The sequence below is a fragment of the Hemitrygon akajei genome, chromosome 13, assembly GCF_048418815.1.
Source record: "Hemitrygon akajei chromosome 13, sHemAka1.3, whole genome shotgun sequence".
NCBI classification, from domain to species: domain Eukaryota; kingdom Metazoa; phylum Chordata; class Chondrichthyes; order Myliobatiformes; family Dasyatidae; genus Hemitrygon; species Hemitrygon akajei.
The window spans coordinates 49015025-49034593 of record NC_133136.1 but is presented as its reverse complement, the minus strand read 5'-3'; the positions used below and the strand labels follow the sequence as shown (position 1 = coordinate 49034593).

The window sequence follows — 19569 nt, the reverse complement described above, 5'->3', positions numbered from 1 at the left end:
GCCCGTTTGCAAAATTATTGGAAAGATATTTTCGGTGTTATTTCAATAGTTCTGAATATCGAATTGCAACCGCATCCTATTACTGTAATTTTCGGTTTACCAATGGTGGATAATAGTTGTTTATCCCCCTCAGCCCGGTGGATGATTTCATTTGTTACATTAATGGCTAGAAGATCTATCCCATTGAACTGGAAAGAAATTAATCTTCCAACTATATTTCAGTGGTTTTCTTAAACTATTTCTTGTTCGAGTTTAGAAAAAATTATAAGTGTTGTCTTTGACCCTTCAGTTAAATTTGAAGAAACTTGGAGTCCATTTATTCAACATTTTCATATGAGCTAAACTGACTTTTCCTAAACCTTACTTTTATTATCCTTAATTATTTGGATGGAGGTGCAGAGTTACAGTGCCACTGTGTACATTTGATATAATGCAATGGCCCATGTTGGTTAGGTTTTTTTTCTTTTTTTGGGGGGGGGTTTATTTACTCCATTTTGTGTAATTACTATGAGTTTGGGAGGTTATTATATATGGATTATCATCTATTTGTATTTATACCTTAACCTATTAATTATGTACTCTCAAGCTCTTTGTATTCATGTTTCATTTATGTTTGTTTAAAATTAATAAAAAGATTTAAAAGAGGAGTTGAGATGTAATGTTAAAATTGTACAAGGCACTGGTGAGGCAAAATTTGGAGTATTGTGTACAGTTCTGGCCACCAAATTATTGGAAAGATGTCAACAAAATAGAGAGAGTACAGAGGAGATTTACTAGAATGTTACCTGGGTTTCAGCACCTAAGCTACAGAGAAAGGTTGAACAAGTTAGGTCTTTATTCTTTGGAGCATAGAAGGTTGAGGGGGGACTTGATAGAGGTATTTAAAATTATGAGGGGGATAGATAGAGTTGACATGGATAGGCTTTTTTCATTGAGAGTAGGGGAGATTCAAACAAGAGGATATGAGTTGAGTTAAGGGGCAAAAGTTTAAGGGTAACACGAGGGGGAATTTCTTTACTCAGAGAGTGGTAGCTGTGTGGAATGAGCTTCCAGTAGAAGTGGTAGAGGCAGGTTTGATACTGTCATTTAAAGTAAAATTGGATAGGTATATGGACAGGAAAGGATTGGAGGGTTATGGGCTGAGTGCAGGACGGTGGGACTAGGTGAGAGTAAGTGTTCCGCAAGGACCAGAAGGGCCAAGATGGCCTGTTTCTGTGCTGTAATTGTTTTGTTATATAGGTGGATTGATTGAAATCTCAATTACTTTGAAACATTGAATCAAAGTCAAAAAATATCCTTACCAAACCTTTATCCACGAGCTCAATTAATTTTCCACTGGGAAAGAAATCAATTGCCATGTCCTTGATCACCTGGATTAAATTGGTCAGCTGAAATGAATAAGATAACATGTTTATAAGATTAATTTGGATTCCATTTAATCACTTTGTAAAGTTGTTAGTGCCATAGATGCTGGTAGCTTTATTTCTCCATTATTTTTTGACAAATTAACAGAACTAAACTTGTGAATTCAGAATCGATCGGGGAGAGGGGGTGGCGGTAAAGAATGGTCTGTGCAAAACTGACGGATGAGAAAGATTTCAAATAGATGGATTATCTTCAAAATGACACAATTGTTACTAACATTACAATACAACACAAATGAACAACTATAGCTTAATACAAAGAAAATTCACGATAACAGTTTTATATTTTTGCTCATCTGGCACAGGTGAAGTAGATTATACCAAATTCATATTAAAAAAGCACAATGAATACTATTGTCAGAAGTTACAGTGGTTAACTAGAAGATTTCATCATACTCATGCCTAAAAAATGAAGACATGAAAACTATTATAATTCAACAAATGTATTTTGTAAACAAATTATTTCCCTTTTAGAAGATATTTTAGGAAAATACTCCTTATGTTGTGCCCTGTCTTTCTTCTCAGTATGTTTTCCTTGCCTTACCCCTCTGGGTGCTGGTACTGAAGGCTTTGGGGTATCTCGTGCCGGCAAACATTATTCACAGTTGAGCTCACATTGTAAGTATTCAGAATTCAGAGATTCTCAATGAATGAACTGAAGTGTATTAACAAAACAAAACTTAAATTATATACTTAAATATGTATCCACAATAGATGACAGTCACATACCTCCACTTTTTTATCATTAATCAATTGGTTCCATCTTTTACGCGGAGTGGAATCAAGATTTATCTTGTACCATGGAACATGTCCCTTGAACCTGTAAACATAATACAGCAGGAAAGTTAGATCAAAACTCAAACTACAGATGCTGGAAATCTTAAACAAAAACAGAATGTTGGAAGCTGTTGGCAGTTCATCAGTGGGGTGTAAAAAAGTGAATATTTTGGTTCAAGGAGTCTTCAACATGGTAAAACATTAATTACAATTGAGTTGAATGGAATTGACTTTATTACTTACATCCTTCATATACGTGAGGAGTGAAAATCTTTACATTACGTGTCCGTCTAAATGTGCAATGTATAATATATAGTAATTTATAATAGTATGTACAACAGGAGAGTCAATATAACATAGAAATACAGATGTGTCAACATGAATTAATCAGTCTGATGGCCGGATGGAAGAAGCTGTCCCAGAGCCTGTTGGTCCTGGCTTTTATGCTGCGGTACCGTTTCTCAGATGGTAGCAGCTGGAGTAGATAGTGGTTGGGGGTGACTCGGGTCCTTTTTACACACCTGTCTTTGTAAATGTCCTGAATAGTGGGAAGTTCACATCTACAGATGCACTGGGCTGTCCACACCACTCTCTGCACAGCCCTGCCATTGAGGGTATTATAGTGATGCAGCCAGTCAGGATGCTCTCAGTTGTGACCCTGTAGAAAGTTCTTAGGATTTGGGGGCCCATATTTCTTCAACCGTCGAGGTGAAAGAGGCTTTTTCACCACACAACCAGTATGTACAGACCACGTGAGATCCTTGGTGATATTTATGCGAGGAACTTAAAGCTGTTCACCCTCTCAACCACAGATCCATTGATGTCATTAGGGGTGAGCCTGTCTCCATTCCTCCTGTAGTTCACAATCAGCTCCTTTGTTTTTGCAATATTGAGGGAGAGGTTGTTTTCTTGACACCACTGTGTCAGGGTGATGACTTCCTCTCTGTAAGCTATCATCAGTGTAGTGTCTTCAGCAAATTTAGTTAGCAGATTGGAGCTGTGGGTGGTGACACAGTCATGAGTATACAGGGAGTAAAGGAAGGGGCTTAGTACACAGACCTGAGGGTCACCTGTGTTGAGGGTCAGAGGTGAGGGATCCCACTCTTACCACCGGCCAGTGATCTTACAGGAAGTCAAGGATCCAGCTGCACAAGGCAGGGTGAAGGCCAAGGTCTCTGAGCTTCTGTTCAAGCCTGCAGGGCAATATGGTATTGAATACTGAACTGTAGTCCAAGAACAGCATTCTCACATAAGCATCCTTCTTCTCCAGATGTGTAAGGATGGTGTGTAGAGCTGTGACTATTGTGTCATCTGTCGATCGGTTGTGTCGGTAGGCGAATTGTAGGGGGTTCAGTGTGGGTGGCATCATGCTGCAGATGTAGTCCTTGACCAGCCTCTTATTATTGAGGTGAGTGCGACAGGATGCCAGTTGTTCAGACATGTTACCTTGGTCTTTTAGGTACAGGAACAGGAGGGCACTCTACACTGGGAGAGGGACAGATTAAAAATGTCTGTAAACACACCAGCCAGTTGTGCTGCACACACACTGAGTACCCACAATTAATGTAATATGGCATTAAATATTTATTTTGGAGTAATAAAAAATGCTATTATAACTAGAGAATGATAAGTCAAAATACAAGATAATTCATGTTCTCCCTAATTACATTTAAAACATTATAGTCCTATTTAACTAAGTTATGAAGCAACAATCCGAATGCAAAACAAATTAATGTTCCACCTCATCTATGCTCGCATTGCTGTTGCAAGACAGTTCACTCACTGAGTCAGATTTATTGAACAACATTACAGGAGGCAATGGTTATCTAGCTTGCGCAGGTGGCACTTTGAGTGTTGAGTTAATGTGATACTCAAACGCTAATCTGATGGTGGTGAAATTACCATCACTCCATAAAAAGAATCCCATGGCAAATGGGTTCAAGGTATCAACAAAGGGTAATTACAGATAATTTTGACAAATTCAGTTCAATATCCAAAATCCCAGAAACAAGCTTTCGAAAGGTAGGGAAAACTTCTGTACAATGCTCATTTATATACACTTCCACCCCACAAAAAGATGGGAAAATATTGCAGAAATATAATTCCATAATCTAAGAAAATATAAAAAAAACCCAGAAAGCTCAAATTTTCCTTACATTACAGTCTACTTGAACAGCGAACAAAATTGGGTAACCATTATAACAGTGAACACTCATTTGAAATCAGCAAACTTTTTGAGTGGAATCCTGCACAATGGTTTTATACAGTCCACTGTCCCTTCAAAGTTCAAGGCTGCCACCATCATCCCAGCAGCCAGGAGGCTGATGGTAATCCACCTTAATGACTACCATCTAGTGGCAATGACCTCAATAATAATGAAGTGTATTGAGAAGCTGGCCATGAAATCCTGCCTTTCCAAGACATTAGACCCCTACCAATGTGCACATCGCCCGGATTGGTCCTCTGATGATGCAAGAGCCTCTGCCCTCTGTCACTTAGAGAATTGTGTCTCCTATGCCAGAACGCTGTTCATCAACTTCAGTCTGGCGTTCAATACAATCATACCTCAAAAACTGGTGGGTAAACTGTCCTTGTTGGGTCTCAACACATCCCTCTATAACTGGATCTTGAACTTCCTGGATGGAAGACCTGAGACAGTCCATGCTGGCGGCATCATTTTCAGCTCCATCGTGCTGAACGAGGGCATCACCCACACCCCGCCTCACCCCCCCAGGTCCAGGTCACTGGTGTTCACACTGCTGACGCACAACTGTACTGCTAGATCCTGCTCTAACCACACCATTAAGTTTGCTGATGTTTCAACAGTGGTTGGTCTCATCAGCAACAATGGTGAGTTGGTATACCTCTCGGAGTTAGAGCAGCTTGCGGACTGGTGTGAACACAAACACTTGAGTATCAACATAGACGGGACTAAAGAAATGATTGTGAACTTCAAAAAGGTGCAGTCTGACTCCTCCCTACTGGGCTCCTCTGTGGAGAGAGTCAAAGGCACCATGCTTCTTAGAGTGCACATCACGGTTGGGCTTACACAGTCCCTCAACACCTCCTTTGTCTCCACTTGCTGAGAAGCACCACTGAGACTATTCCGACTAGGTTCATCACTGTCTGGGACGGTAATTGGAATGCCACTGACCGCAAGACTATGCAATGGGTTGTGAGATCTGCTGAGAGAACTACCTCCCCACTCCATCCAGGACAACACCAAAAGCACTGCATTTGCCGAGCCCTCAGTATTGTCAAGGTCCCTCTCATCCATCCTACAATTTCTTAGACTTCCTACTGCCAGGCAGAAGGACCGTCAGGCTGAGTAACAGCGACATCCCCCAGCCTGAGAGACCCCCGAACACCCTGCTAACGCCCAGTAGCCATGATTTATGAGGGTGCCAGTACTGTTGAATATTTAACCATATGTCATTATTGTACTTTGTGTGCAACTTGTACATCTACAGAAAACTTTTTTAAATAAGTTAATATTATAGTAGTAAAATTACTTTGTGCTGTATATCACATATGTACTGTGTTTTACACCATCTGTGAAGAACGTTGTTTTGTTTAGCTGCTGAATAACAATAAACTTGAATTCCATACGTACGTGGAGCCTGCTGGTGGATACATCCCTTTTCTGCAATCTTCTGTGTACTGTTCAAGAAAAAGAAAGCTTCTGAAAATCACAAATATACCTTTAACATTCTTGCAAAAGTAAAAAAGCGAAATGACTTTTGCAAATCTTTATTATGGCTTTCAAAACATTCTTCAAACATGTATCCAAAATGTAAAAGTAATTTGTTCTGTATGGTATAGTGGCCAATGGTAAGTTTTAAAAATCAATACAAGGAGTGAATAGCAGAAAACAAGTAACTGATTGATAAAGCAACAGTCCTGTTCCATCATTCTTTGAATTAGTGAGTGAGATAGTAACATCATCACTGGGCAAGAGCCATTAGAAAAGAACAAACCTCAATGGGGGTGAGTTTTATTTGAGCCAATAAAAAGCAAGGAAGTATAACTGGAGCAGCCATTGCTAAAGTGGGCCAGTGTTAAGACTAGTTGGGCTTATGTGAGCACAGTTAGAGGTTGAGGGTGTTGAATCATTTGTTTATGATTGCTGAACCCGGACTTGTGAAATTGGAGCCAAAGGTATAACTGGTTCAGCAAGAAGAGGCTGAGTAAGTGACCTAGGTGAGTGTGAAACTCAAAGGTTTCAGAGAAGGCACAGATAAGAACAAGTAAGCTTTTTTATTGTTTGTAAATCCTTAATCCTTAGTTCAGTGTAGGCAGGATGGATCCTCCTGTAAAGCATGTGAAGCTTAGGAGCCTTTGGAAGATTATAAAGCTAGAAAAGAACTCAAGAAGGGAATTCAGAAAGCCAGTAGGGGCTGTGGAAAGTCCTTGACAAGTGACATTAAAGACAATCCAAAGGCATTCTATACATACATCAGGAGCAAGGGAGAGGATGCAACCACTTAAGGAAAAGGAGGGGAAATAACATTTACTTAGATGTGAATGATGAGGTGAAGTCTGTAATGAGTACCTTATATCAGTGTTTAACGATGAAATCTGCAGATGCTGGAAATTCAAACAACACACAAAATGCTGGTGGAACACAGCAGGCCAGGCAGCATCTATAAGGAGAAGCACTGTCCTTATGAGTTTTCGCATTTCCCCCTCCCCCCACTACTTTCAAATCTCTTAGTATCCCTCCTTTCAGTTAGTCCTGACGAAGGGTCTCGGCCCGAAACGTCGACAGTGCTTCTCCTTATAGATGCTGCCTGGCCTGCTGTGTTCCACCAACATTTTGTGTGTGTTGTTACCCTATATCAGTGTTTAACGAGGAGAAGGACATGGAGGATAGGGAGATCAGTGCTGGGTCTCTTACAGAACATTAAGGCCTGATGGGATATACCCCAAGTTATTGAAAGAGGCAAGTGAAGAGATTGTTGGCGCCTCGACCAATATCTTTGTGTCCTCTCTAGTCACAGCTGAGCTCTGAGAGGACTGGTGAGTAGATAATGTTGTTCAAAGAGGGATCTGGGGATAATTCTGGAAACTACAGACTGAGTCTCATGTCAATAGTAGGGAAGTTACTGGAGAGTATTCTGAGGGATAGAATTTATGAGCATTTGGACAACCATGGCCTAATTAGGGAGAGCCAGCACAGCTTTGTGCAGGGCCAATCATGTCTTAGTAACAGAATTAAGTTCTTTGATGAGATTACGAGGGTGATTGATGAAGGTAGAACTGTGGATATTGTCTACATGGATTTGAAAAAGGTGTCTGTCAAGGTCACTCATGTGAGGCCCATCCAGAAGATCAAGATGCATGGTATCAATGGTGAAATGGCCGTTTGCATTCAGAACTGGCTTGCCCATAGATCAGTTGCAGATGGAATTTAACATGGACAAATGTGAAGTGTTGCACCTTGATAAGTCAAATGTAAGGAGACAGCACACGATTAAGGGCAAGACCCTTAACAGTGTCAATGAGCAGAGAGATCTTGGAGTCCCAGTTCATAGCTCCTTGAAAGTGACTACACAGGTTGATAGGGTGATTAAGAAGGCATATAGTATGCTTGACTTTATTAGTTTAAGCATTGAGTTCAAAAATCAGGAAGTTATGTAGTAACGTTAGAACACTCTAGTTAGGCTGCATTTGGAGTATTGCGCACAGCTCTGGTTGCCCTAGAGAGATGTTGAGGTTTTGGGGTGTTTTCTCTGGAGCATCTGAGGGGAGATCTGATAGAGGTTTATAAGATTATGAGAGACATAGATAGACAGACAGTATCTATTGTCCAGAGTTGAAATGTCAAAGACTAGAAGATGTACATCTCATTTTAAAGGGGATATGAAAGGCAAGTTTTTTTTAAACATCGATAATGGTGAGCGTCTGGAATGCACTGCCTGGGGTGGTGGCAGAGGCAGGTACGTTAGGGACTTTTAAGAGCCATTTAGATAGGAACATGAATATAAAGAAAATGGAAAGATATGGATGTTGTGTAGGCATAAGGGATTAGTGTAATTGGCCACATCTGAATACCAATTTATTAGGTTTGGCATAATATTGCAGAACAACACTAGGTAAATAGACCAGAGATTCTTAGATTCCCAAATGCAATTTACTTGATACATTTTTGAGTTTTAGTATCAGTTATAGGTACCTCGCAAGTGGTTTGAAGATTAGAGATAGAAAAGTGTGAAAATCTCATCAATGATATCATTCTGTTACCCTCTCATTTCTGTCAATATCCATGCAAGAGTATGTGCCCAAGCTTATGTAATTTATCATTGCTTTAAGGAAAGTGGGAATGGGAATACAGCAAGCTTCCCGCCACTGCTACTCAATATTCCCACTCTTACAGAGGATCCAGCTATGAAATGGATGCGAGAAGAAATAAACTGATCTCCCATATGTGGTTATCATGAAGGACACCAACCAAGTGTGATTCCAACACGTGGTAGTACAAAAGTTCCACCCTGACAACCACTCCCACATCAGATCATTAGCATATGTTTTGCCTCGGCACAATTCACAACTGAAGCTGTTTGAAAAGAAATATAAAGAATGTTGGCGAAGGACAAAATAACAAGCCTACACCAAATAGTTCCCTCTGAAGAGCTAGAAGTATTACAGATATATCAACAGAAAGAGTCATTTCCTCTATTGTAATTACTTATGTTCCTACAGCATAATTTCACTACCTCATTTCATCACGTGTACATTTTTAGATTCTCCCTACTGAACAAGTCCAAGCTGGTAATAGATGGAAAGGACAGTGATTCTCATTCCTATTCCAGAAGTTCAGACATTACCTCAGTGAATAGCAGCCTAATTCTGGATAACTTAATTTCAATTGATCCCAAGCCAATAAGTGTACTAATAAATAGCTGTAAAAAAAAATCCATTCACCAACTGCACAGTTGAAAATTCATACTCAAAATTCAAAGTTTAGAGTAAATTTATTATCAAAGTATATATATATGTCACCATATACTATCTCGAGATTTATTTCCTCGCAGGCATTCCCAGGAAACACAAGATAGAGTAGAATCAATGAAAAACTACACACTGAAAAACTAACAACCAATGTGCAAAAAAACCACAAACTATTAAAAAAAAAGCAGATAAGTAATACAGTTGTTACGAACCCCATAACTGGGTGTCTTACCAGCAAAGATAGGAGTGTCCGTTGGGAGTCTGGTGATACTATTTTCAACAGTATTTATTAGTAAAAATACACAAAAATAATATCAATGCAAATATACAGATAATATACGTCATCAATACTAAACCTAAAAGTGCGGGTATAATAATAATCAATAAGAAATAAGCTCTATCGTTGTCTAGGGGATAATGAATTGTCAGATGGAAATATAAAGTTCAGTTTAGTTCATGCAGGCTGCGGTAGTTGTTGGTCGCTGTGTTGAGAGAGAGAGAGAGAGAGAGAGAGAGAGAGAGAGAGAACAGTAACAGCTATTGACTTGCCGACTTCCCTTTTCGATCTTGATCCGTCGATGCGTTGTTGTTGTGGTCATTCATGTATGACCCCTCCGTCCTTTAGCTAGACCGTTCTTCCGTGGAGGACTCGTCACCCAGGCAAGGGTGGACACACACACAAGCCCCCACCGGTCTCGTAGCGTTTCTCCTGGTGCGTCTGAGGGGTGTTCCCCAGACCTTACTTTTATCCCCACTCACGGGGTCTCAGGTGTCAATCAGGTTGGGATGATGCAACCCATCAAACCAGCCCACTCTGGTTGCCCCCTGAGGGGTTTCAATGAATAGAACAGTACTCAATAAACAATCCTTCTCCACGAGACAATAGCAGTAATCTCTCTTTTGTCAATAGGAGACATTCCAACTTGTGCAACTGAGCTGTGTCTCTCCTCTCATTAATTTTTCATGAGCGTTGTCAATAACAACTGCCTTTACTGTTATCTCTCTCATTTCCTTGGTATCAGACCCGAAATAGTAGCGATTTTGCGATTCTCAAAAAGGGGGGGGGGCGCGACTTTGCACCCTTCTGCCCATCAGAGTTGCTCCCCATTCGTAACACTGAGAACACAAGTTACAGAGTCATAGAAAGTGAGTTGCACAGGTGGTGGAATTACTTCCGAGCTGGTTTGTGCAAAGTTTTTCTGAACCTGGTGGTGTAGGACTCCTGTAACTACTTGTCGAAGGCAGCAGGGTGGAGATCATGTCCTGGGTGGTGGGGCTGTTCTGGGTGGAGATCATGTCCTGGGTGGTGGGGCTGTTCTGGGTGGAGATCATGTCCTGGGTGGTGGGGCTGTTCTGGGTGGAGATCATGTCCTGGGTGGTGGGGCTGTTCTGGGTGGAGATCATGTCCTGAGTGGTGGGGCTGTCCTGGGTGGAGATCATGTCCTGGGTGGTGGGGCTGTCCTGGGTGGAGATCATGTCCTGGGTGGTGGGGATGTCCTGGGTGGTGGGGATGTCCTGGGTGGTGGGGCTGTCCTGGGTGGAGATCATGTCCTGGGTGGTGGGGCTGTCCTGGGTGGAGATCATGTCCTGGGTGGAGATCATGTCCTGGGTGTTGGGGATGTCCTGGGTGGTGGGGATGTCCTGGGTGGTGGGGCTGTCCTGGGTGGAGATCATGTCCTGGGTGGTGGGGCTGTCCTGGGTGGAGATCATGTCCTGGGTGGAGATCATGTCCTGAGTGGTGGGGCTGTCCTGGGTGGAGATCATGTCCTGGGTGGTGGGGCTGTCCTGGGTGGAGATCATGTCCTGGGTGGTGGGGATGTCCTGGGTGGTGGGGATGTCCTGGGTGGAGATCATGTCCTGGGTGGTGGGGCTGTCCTGGGTGGAGATCATGTCCTGGGTGGAGATCATGTCCTGGGTGTTGGGGATGTCCTGGGTGGTGGGGATGTCCTGGGTGGTGGGGATGTCCTGGGTGGTGGGGCTGTCCTGGGTGGAGATCATGTCCTGGGTGTTGGGGATGTCCTGGGTGTTGGGGATGTCCTGGGTGTTGGGGATGTCCTGGGTGGTGGGGATGTCCTGGGTGGTGGGGATGTCCTGGGTGGTGGGGATGCTGCTTTCTTGTGGCAGCACTCCTTGTTGAGGTGCTCAGTGGTGGAGAAGGTGCTGCGCGAGATGCGGGTTGCATTCGTCACTTTTTGTAGACATTTTCATTCCTGGGCACCGCTGTTTCCATACCAGGCCATGCTGCAATCAGTCACGATGCTCTCCACTGTGCACCTTTAGAAATTCTCAAAGTTTCAGATCCCATGCCAAATCTGCACAGATGTTTAAGCAAAGGAGCTGTCGTGCCTTCTTGTGCTGTCATTCATGTGCTGGTCTCAGACAGTTGCTTTGATATGGTAACACCAAGGAATTTAAAGTATTATAATAGAAAAATTAAAAATAGCAGAACTGGCTGGCTACATTGAAAAGATAGATGCATTTAATTGCATAGTATATAACTGGATGATGCACACTGAACAAATTGAGCAGCATTTTGAAGCACAAAACAGCCAATGAAAAGTTCAGTTGTTGCTGACAGCAATGGGTGGAAAAATATAGTTTCCTTAGAAGCCTAACTGCTCCAACCAAACCAGCCGAAATGAGCTTCGCTGATATCATGAATGCAATGCAGGAACATTTAGAACCAAAACCACTGTTAACTGCAGAACACTTTAGGTTTCATTAATGGAATCTGCTCACATGGCTGAAATGAAGAAATTGTTCGATCACTGTCTGTTCAGTGATGGGTTTAATGATGAACGAAAAGATCATTTAGTTTGTGGAATCTTACAAGAATACATTCAACAATGGTTCTTAACTGAAGCACAACTTACATTAAAGGAGCAGTTGAAATCACTTTATCAATGGAAACAGCAGCCAGAGACTCAATTGAGTTGTAGCTAGGAATGAAAGTGAGTGTGAACAAAATAGCAATGTCTAAACAGAAACCTGCCTAGCTGAACAAATTGTGTTACCGTTGTGAAAGGGGCTCACATACACCAGAACAATGCAGATTTAAAGACAAAACTTGCAGAAAATGCAACAAAGTAGGACACATAAAGGACATGGCAGGTAGACAAAAAATAAATGGATTGTATACAGTAGGGAAGTGAAAAAGATAAAAAGTCAAGTTGTAGTTTCTAAAAGAGCTCTTGTCTTGACATTTACCATGTGAAAACAGGAGACCAGCAATATGGCTTACACCAGAAGTGAGCAGCAAATTAATTAAAGTAGAATTGGACACTGGCTCAACTGTTTCAGTTATTCCACAAATTAACTTTGAATGGCATTTCAAAAATACTGAACTGAAGCCTACAGGCATCCAACTAAGAACTTTTAATGGGGAAAAGATAACTCGTATGGGAATGACATTTGTAACAGTTACAATCCCCGCACCGAGCCCACATGCAAAATTGGCCTGTTAGCCGGCACTGCTAAGCCTCAGTGGCTAGGAAGTCACCTTTCATAAACAATATACATCGAGGATTTTGAGTTCAGCCAAACAGGAATGTCATGATATTCCAATTAAAGAAATCTTGATTTGAGTGAATGCTGTGTAAGTACTGCTCATACACAATTGTCGGATGGCACAAAACAACAGATCGTACCCCACGTAAAATCTTAAAGAGAGTATAATCTCAGCTTTATGGAACTGTTAGTAGGAAAAAGAAAAGGGCCCTTTACAGTTAACCCAATCCAAATGTGCACATAATGTTGGAACTCATCATGAAGTTGTGCTTCTTACTCACATGCTGGATCCACAGTCTGTGGGAAAACACACACCACATTCCGAACGTCGCTTGAAATCCATCAACTTTGGAGTATTGGCTCTTCCTCTTTGGAGCCATTCATCTGCACAAGGCACTTCATGCAACGGGGACACTGCTTCCCATGCCATTCTCACCCTTCTTCCCTCCTGTCCTCTCTGCAGCTCCCGCCAAAATAAAACCCACGAACCACACTGTCCGTCACAAATCTCTCTCCGCCTCGCTCTCTTGAATTTTCTCCCGATTCTGCCATCCTGAATGGCTGACACAACATTCCTAAGTTGAACATCATAACCCCTTACTTTTTAGCCAAAAGCAGAACATACTGCTTTTACAAAACTGCTAAGATGAAATACCTACAGCATAGCAGTAAACATCTTAATCATTACACAGTGAATACAATAATCAACAAGTCACATTGGGCTTGTATGTGGTAAAAAAGGAAGGGCCATATTGTGGGGCTGCAATTGGTTAAGACAACTACAACTTGGATTAGAGATCCAACTACCATTTACATGCCACATCCTCTGCAATAGTCTCAAGTGAAAGTGAATTAAGAAAGGTACAGCAGGCTTTCAAGGATGGCATTGGAAAACTCAAATATATCAAGGATAAAATAGTGTTAAATGAAAATGACACACCCAAGTTTTATAAAGCCTGTCCAATTCATTGTACCATCCATGATAAAGTAGCCAGTGATCTAGATCACATGGAGGTTGAAATAAATCTTTCCAAGGTTGAGTGGAGTCCAAAGGCAATGCCAGTGGACCCAGCAGTCAAGGATGGGTCTGTCAGGATCTGTGGTGAGTTTAAGGTCACCATCAACCCTGTACTGAAAGTAGATCAATACCCTCTGCCCGGGATAGAGGATATCTTTGCAAACCTTTCTGGAGGGAAACACTTCAGCAAAGTGGACTTAGATTAGGCCTACCTACAGATGGAGATGGAAGAAGAGTCAAAGGAAACAGCAGCACAGAAACAGGCCCTTTGACTAATCTAGTCTGTGCTGATCCATTTAAGCTGTCTGCATCCATTGGGCTGCCCTCCATACCCCTATCATCCATGTACCTACCCAAACTTCTCTTAAACACTGAAATCCATCTTGCATGCACCACATTTCACACTCTCATGACCTTCTGAGTGAAGACGTTTCCCCTCATGTTCCCTTTAAACTTTTCACCTTTCACCCTTAACCCATGTCCTCTGGCCATAGCCCCAGCCAACCTCAGTGGAAAAAGCCTGCTTGCCTATAGCCCTCATAATTTTGTATACTGTTCCTCTATCAAAACCCCTCTCATACACTATATTCCATTTCATTGGCTCTTCACTCAGCTCTGGAACATCTGGACAATAAAGTTGAATATATCAAGATACCCTTCATTGAATACATCTAGGCATTCAACATTATAATCCCCTCAAAAATAATCACTAGGCTCCAAGACCTTGATACCACCCTCCGCAACTGGATAAACAGGACAATCCATTAGCATTTCCAAGATTAGTTGTCCTCTTGAATTCAATCTTATAATTGTTCTTTAAGAGCTAATGGACAATAGTCATTGAGGCAGGTTCTTTTTGGACACCAGTACTGAAGCCTGCTTTGAAGCAAGTGAGTACCTTAGACTGCCAGAGTGAGAAGCTGAAGATGTCACCAAACACTCCAGCCAGTTGATTAGCATTACATTATAGTGAAGGCAGTAATATTATATGGAAAATCAAAGAAACTGCAGATACCAGACATATCTGAAGTGAAAACAGAAAGTGCAGGCCAAAGTGGAGCTTACTGTCATATATGCAAGTACACGTATGCACAGGTTCAAGGAAACACTTGCAGTGGCATCATAGACATACAGCATCATATTGAAAGAGAAAAACAAAAATTAAACTGAATTTTTACAATCTGTTGCTGCCAAGTGATCAGAGTGGTCACAGTATTGCTGAACTGTAATGGTGATCAGGGTTTTGCTTTCAAGAACTGAAAGGTTGAAGGGAAGTAGTGTTCCTGAACCTGGTAACGTGGGACCTCAAGCTTCTGTATATCCTGCCCAATGGTAGCTGTAAGAAGAAGGTATGGCCGGATGGTGGGGATCTTTGACAGTGGATGTTGCCTTCTTGAGGCAGCACCTCCTGTAGATACTACCGACGGTGGGAAGGGATGTCTTTGATACATTTTTCTAAGTCCACTACTCCGCAGCTTCTTACATTCCTGCACATTTGAGCTGCTATACCAGTCAGGATACTTTTAACAGTACACCTGTAGAAACTTGTTGGCACGTTCAGTGACACGCTGAAGCTCCTTAACCTCCTAAGATGCTGGCTCTTTCCTTTTGATTGCATCTGCTGCAGTTGCTCAGCCCGGGAGCGGTCATCTGATATGTTAACAGCCTGGAATTTAAAGCCACTAACTCGCTCCTAATGTAAACTGGTGTAGGTTTGCCCTCTTTTCCCTTCCTGAAGTCAACAATCAACATTTTAGTTTTGCTGAAGTTAATTGAGAGGTTGTTGTTGTGACAGGTGTCCTTGCTCATGCAGGACGACTCATCACTTCCTGTGGTCTGTCAAAAGCAGTGAAGATGGCAGCAGAGCTGTGCTTAGGCACAGTCACGTGTGTATACAGAGTAGGGCAGGACGCCAAGCACGCAGTCTTGAACTGTACCCATGAGGATGAGAGGTTGTTATCAACCCTCTCTCACTGAGGTGTGCCAATGAGGAAGTCGAATATCCAGTTGCAGAGGGAGGCACAGAGGCTGAGATCTTGAAGTTTGATGAGGAGCTCGGATGTCACACAGCATCTGTGCAAAGTACAGCGCCTGTAGTCAGTCTGTGGGAGTGACCCTGAGCTTCTGAAAGTTATTTAACCCTTCAGTTTATCATTCTATTTTCCTATCCAGTCATGATGAAGCGTCTCGGCACAAAATTTCGACTGTTCATTCCTCTCCGTAGATGCTGCCTGACCTGCTGAGTTCCTCCAGCATCTTGTGCTGGTTTCTCTGGACTTCCAGCATCTCTTCTGTTTAAATCAAGTTTGTTTCTATATGGTTAAGAGATACAGACGTTTAAAGTCTGAGAAATCCAAACATAAGGACAGTCAGTGAATTAAGTACTGGCAAGAATTAATCAGAAGATTGTTCATTTTCCCCACTTTGTACAGAGCCCACCAGAACGATGGTAAAGCAAGTCATTGCTTGCAAAAGAGTGCCCTAGTTGTTTTGGTTTGCAACTGTTATGATTTGTCTGTAATCAGCTACTTCTCCTCTATTCAGTGTAAACCACCTTCTTACCAGGTACAAAAACAATGGCATTGGAACCGGTAAAAGTTGTCTGGAAGCTCCATGCATCTTGACAGAACAATGCAAGTCAGGGGAGGTGAGAAGGGTAAAAGCTGATTGGAGAATGAGAAATGAGAGGGGAAAAACTAGGATACAATGGTGGGAAATGGGGAAAAAACTAATTGGGAGTGTTTGGAGAGATGGCACGTTACATTGTTTTGTGTATTCATTTCAGGAAACAGGTAAATGTGATTGTTATAAAAGTAGCTCCTTAAACATACTTTACTATTTTGTGCACTTTTATATACAAAGATAAGCAATACGGTTTAACTTCAACACGAGAAAATCTGCAGATGCTGGAAATTCAAGCAACACACACAAAATGCTGGTGGAACGTAACAGGCCAGGCAGCATCAATAGGAAGAAGTACAGTCGACCCGAAACCTCTTCCTATAGGTGCTGCCTCACCTGCATTTTGTGTGTGTTGACGGTATAACTTTGTCAGGTCTTGATGGTAGCAAGTCATTTCTAAGATAGCTCTTACTTTTAGGAGGAAGCAAATGCTCCAAGTGGTTTATGACCTCAGAACATCCTTAAGTATTTTACAATGAACATTTTCAGCCTAGTTACAAAAGGTGAAAATGACCACATTTTGTAACCTCATTTACTAACATGAATTTGAGGGTAAATACTAGCTCAAACAGTGTAAATCTTTGACTCTACTCAGAACTATTATCACAGGGTAAATAAACTTTGGTTTAACAGCTCATTCAAGAGAAATATGACAATGCAACTCTCCATAGGGACTAGATACAGATCAGCCTTTACAACACCTGTTATAAAACCATTGCTGTAAGTCCCTCCTGGCACTTCTCCTTGCAAGTGCCACATCTGCCCTTACACCTCCTCCCTCATTACCTTGTAGGGCCCCAAACAGTCCTTCCAGGTGAGGCGACACTTCACCTGTGAGTCTGTTGGAGTAATCTACTGTATCCAGTGCTCCCAGTGAGGCCTCTTGTATATTGGTGAGACCTGATGTAGATTGGCAGACTGCTTTGCTGAACACCTATGCTTCATCCACTAGAACAAGTGGATCTCCCAGTGGCAACCCATTTTAATTCCACTTCCCATTCCGACAGATCAACCTACGGTCTCCACTATTCTCACAATGAGGCCACACTCAGGTTGGGGGAACAATACCTTCGATTCCATCTGGGTAGCCTCCAACCCGATGTCATTAACATCCATTTCTTGAGCTTCTGGTAATGCCCACCCCTCCCTCTTCACCACTCCCCATCCCCTTTTTCCTCTCTCACCTAATCTCCTTGTCTGTCCATAACCTCCCTCTGGTGTTGTTCCTCCTTTTCTTTCTTCCATGTCCTTCTACCCTCTCCTTTCAGGTTTCCCCTTCTCCAGTCCTGTATCTCTTTCACCAATCAACCTCCCAGCTCTTTACTTCTCCTGTCCCCCTAGGTTTCGCCTATCACCTTGTGTTTCTCCCTCCCCAGCTTCTAACTCTTGACTCCTCATCTTTTCTACTGCAGTCTTGCTGAAGGGTCTCAGCCGAAAACTTCGGCTCTACAATACTCTCTTCCACAGATGCTGCCTGGTCTGCCGAATTCCTCCAGCATCTTGTGTGCTATGATAAATGGAGTTCAAGACGCCAACCACCCTTCACAAATCTCTTTGTACTACAGAGAAGCGTCAGTCGTGAGATTTAAACTCCAGTTTCTGGCAAACTACCTGGGAAAATTTTACTTTTAAAATGGCTAGTTTATAACTAACCTAAACATCAACATCGCCAGCGCCATATTTAATATGGGGGGGGGGGGGGTGACTGGTCACATGATACCAGCACATGACCAGAACTTGAGAAATCTCTGTCAAATCTACTTATGCCTCAGACACTACCCTTGATTACCTATCTGGGTTCCGGTTGGAAATTTAGTCACAAGACACGGAGCTCAAAGTGGTTGAAAACCAGGAAAACTACCCAATGAATCTGCGGGCGAGTTCTAATAACTTCCAAATATAACTTACTGTATGAATATGGAATTACTATGAAAAGATGGTAAACACAGAACTCAATCGCAATGTTTCAAACATTGCTAATTCCTGTGCTCAGCCGTGGGCAATAGGCAGTCGGCGTTAGGAGCCCAGAACCGTGACTGCCGGCACGGACAGGGCTTGCAACCTCCACCGTCCCCGCAGTTACTCACCGGCGGCACAAACTGCGCCGATACGAAGACGATGAAACCTGCCAGCAGCGAGCACCACCATCCCACCGCCCGCACCTTCATCCTGCACCGCAGATCGCCGCCCCAGCTTCCGAAAGCGGCCCTGGAAACTCGTGATAGCGGAGGAGGAAGGGCCCAGGAAGGGGCGGAGTTCACCCTTTCACGGCCAGTGGCATCGGAATGATCTCCAGCTAGTCATTTTCAGAAATTTGTGAGCCAACCACTTATCCTCATGCATGGAGCCTGTCTGTCCGAGGGGCAGTGAAGCCCTGATCCGATCATTCAGTGTTTTGCTCTCTGACTGAGCTCCCCAAATGACATGGCATCATTTCATTCTAGCGATGCGAATAGAAACAGTTTGAATTGGCTACATGACCCTTCGAGTTCGCTCTGCCGTTAAAGTGGATCTAATCTGTATCTTTATCCCCACATCCCTGCGTCAATCCTCCAATTCCCTATAATTCAAAAATTATCCTAGCCTTTATTTTAGACAGCATTCAGAGCTCACTGAATTCGAGATTTCTGAGGCTTCTCGTTTCAGTCTTATTTCAATCCCTTATCCTGAGCCAATGTTTCTTAGCTCTAGTGTCACCCACCAGATCTTCTCATGATCTATCCTGTCACTGTCCCACAAAACTCTGAAAATCAAACAAAAACTGCAGATGTAGGAAACCTGAAGAAAAAAGGAAATTTTGGGAACACTTGGCAGGTCAGGCACCATTAAGGAAAGAAAAATAAGTTATTGGTTAAGGTCAAATATCCTGCAGAACTGTAAAAGAAAAAAATATATAATTTGCAGAAAGTTATGGTCAGAAACATCAACTACTTATTCATTTCAACAGATGCTGCCCGACCTGCTGCATTTTGTGTGTGCTGCTTAGAATGGATTAAACTTCAAAGTAAATTTATTATCTAAGTACATATATGTCACCATATACAACCCTGATATTCATCATTTGTGAGCATACTCAATAAATCTATAGACTAATAACCATAACAGAATCAATGAAAGATCGCCCAAACTGGCTGTTCAATCAGTGTGCAGAAAACAACAAACTGTGCAAATATAAAAAATAATAAAAATGAATACATAAGCAATAAGTAT

At 42.3% G+C, this 19569-nt stretch overlaps 1 protein-coding gene across 2 annotated transcripts in view; it reads right to left on the bottom strand.

Moving 5' to 3' along the window:
• The window catches only part of asah1b (N-acylsphingosine amidohydrolase (acid ceramidase) 1b), a 35841-nt gene extending 17237 nt beyond the window's left edge, over nt 1-18604 (bottom strand). The window contains exons 1-4 of one of the 2 annotated variants that reach the window (XM_073064557.1): nt 18447-18604; nt 5815-5861; nt 2154-2244; nt 1302-1388 (exon numbers count right to left, since the gene is read on the bottom strand). In XM_073064557.1, coding sequence (XP_072920658.1) covers nt 1302-1388; nt 2154-2244; nt 5815-5861; nt 18447-18527 — 306 coding nt within the window. In that variant the 5' untranslated portion in view covers nt 18528-18604. Of the gene's footprint in view, nt 1-1301; nt 1389-2153; nt 2245-5814; nt 5881-12940; nt 13105-18446 lie in introns of those variants that run through there. The other variant, XM_073064556.1, reaches the window with a different exon arrangement.
• Nucleotides 18605-19569: the final 965 nt, after the last annotated feature.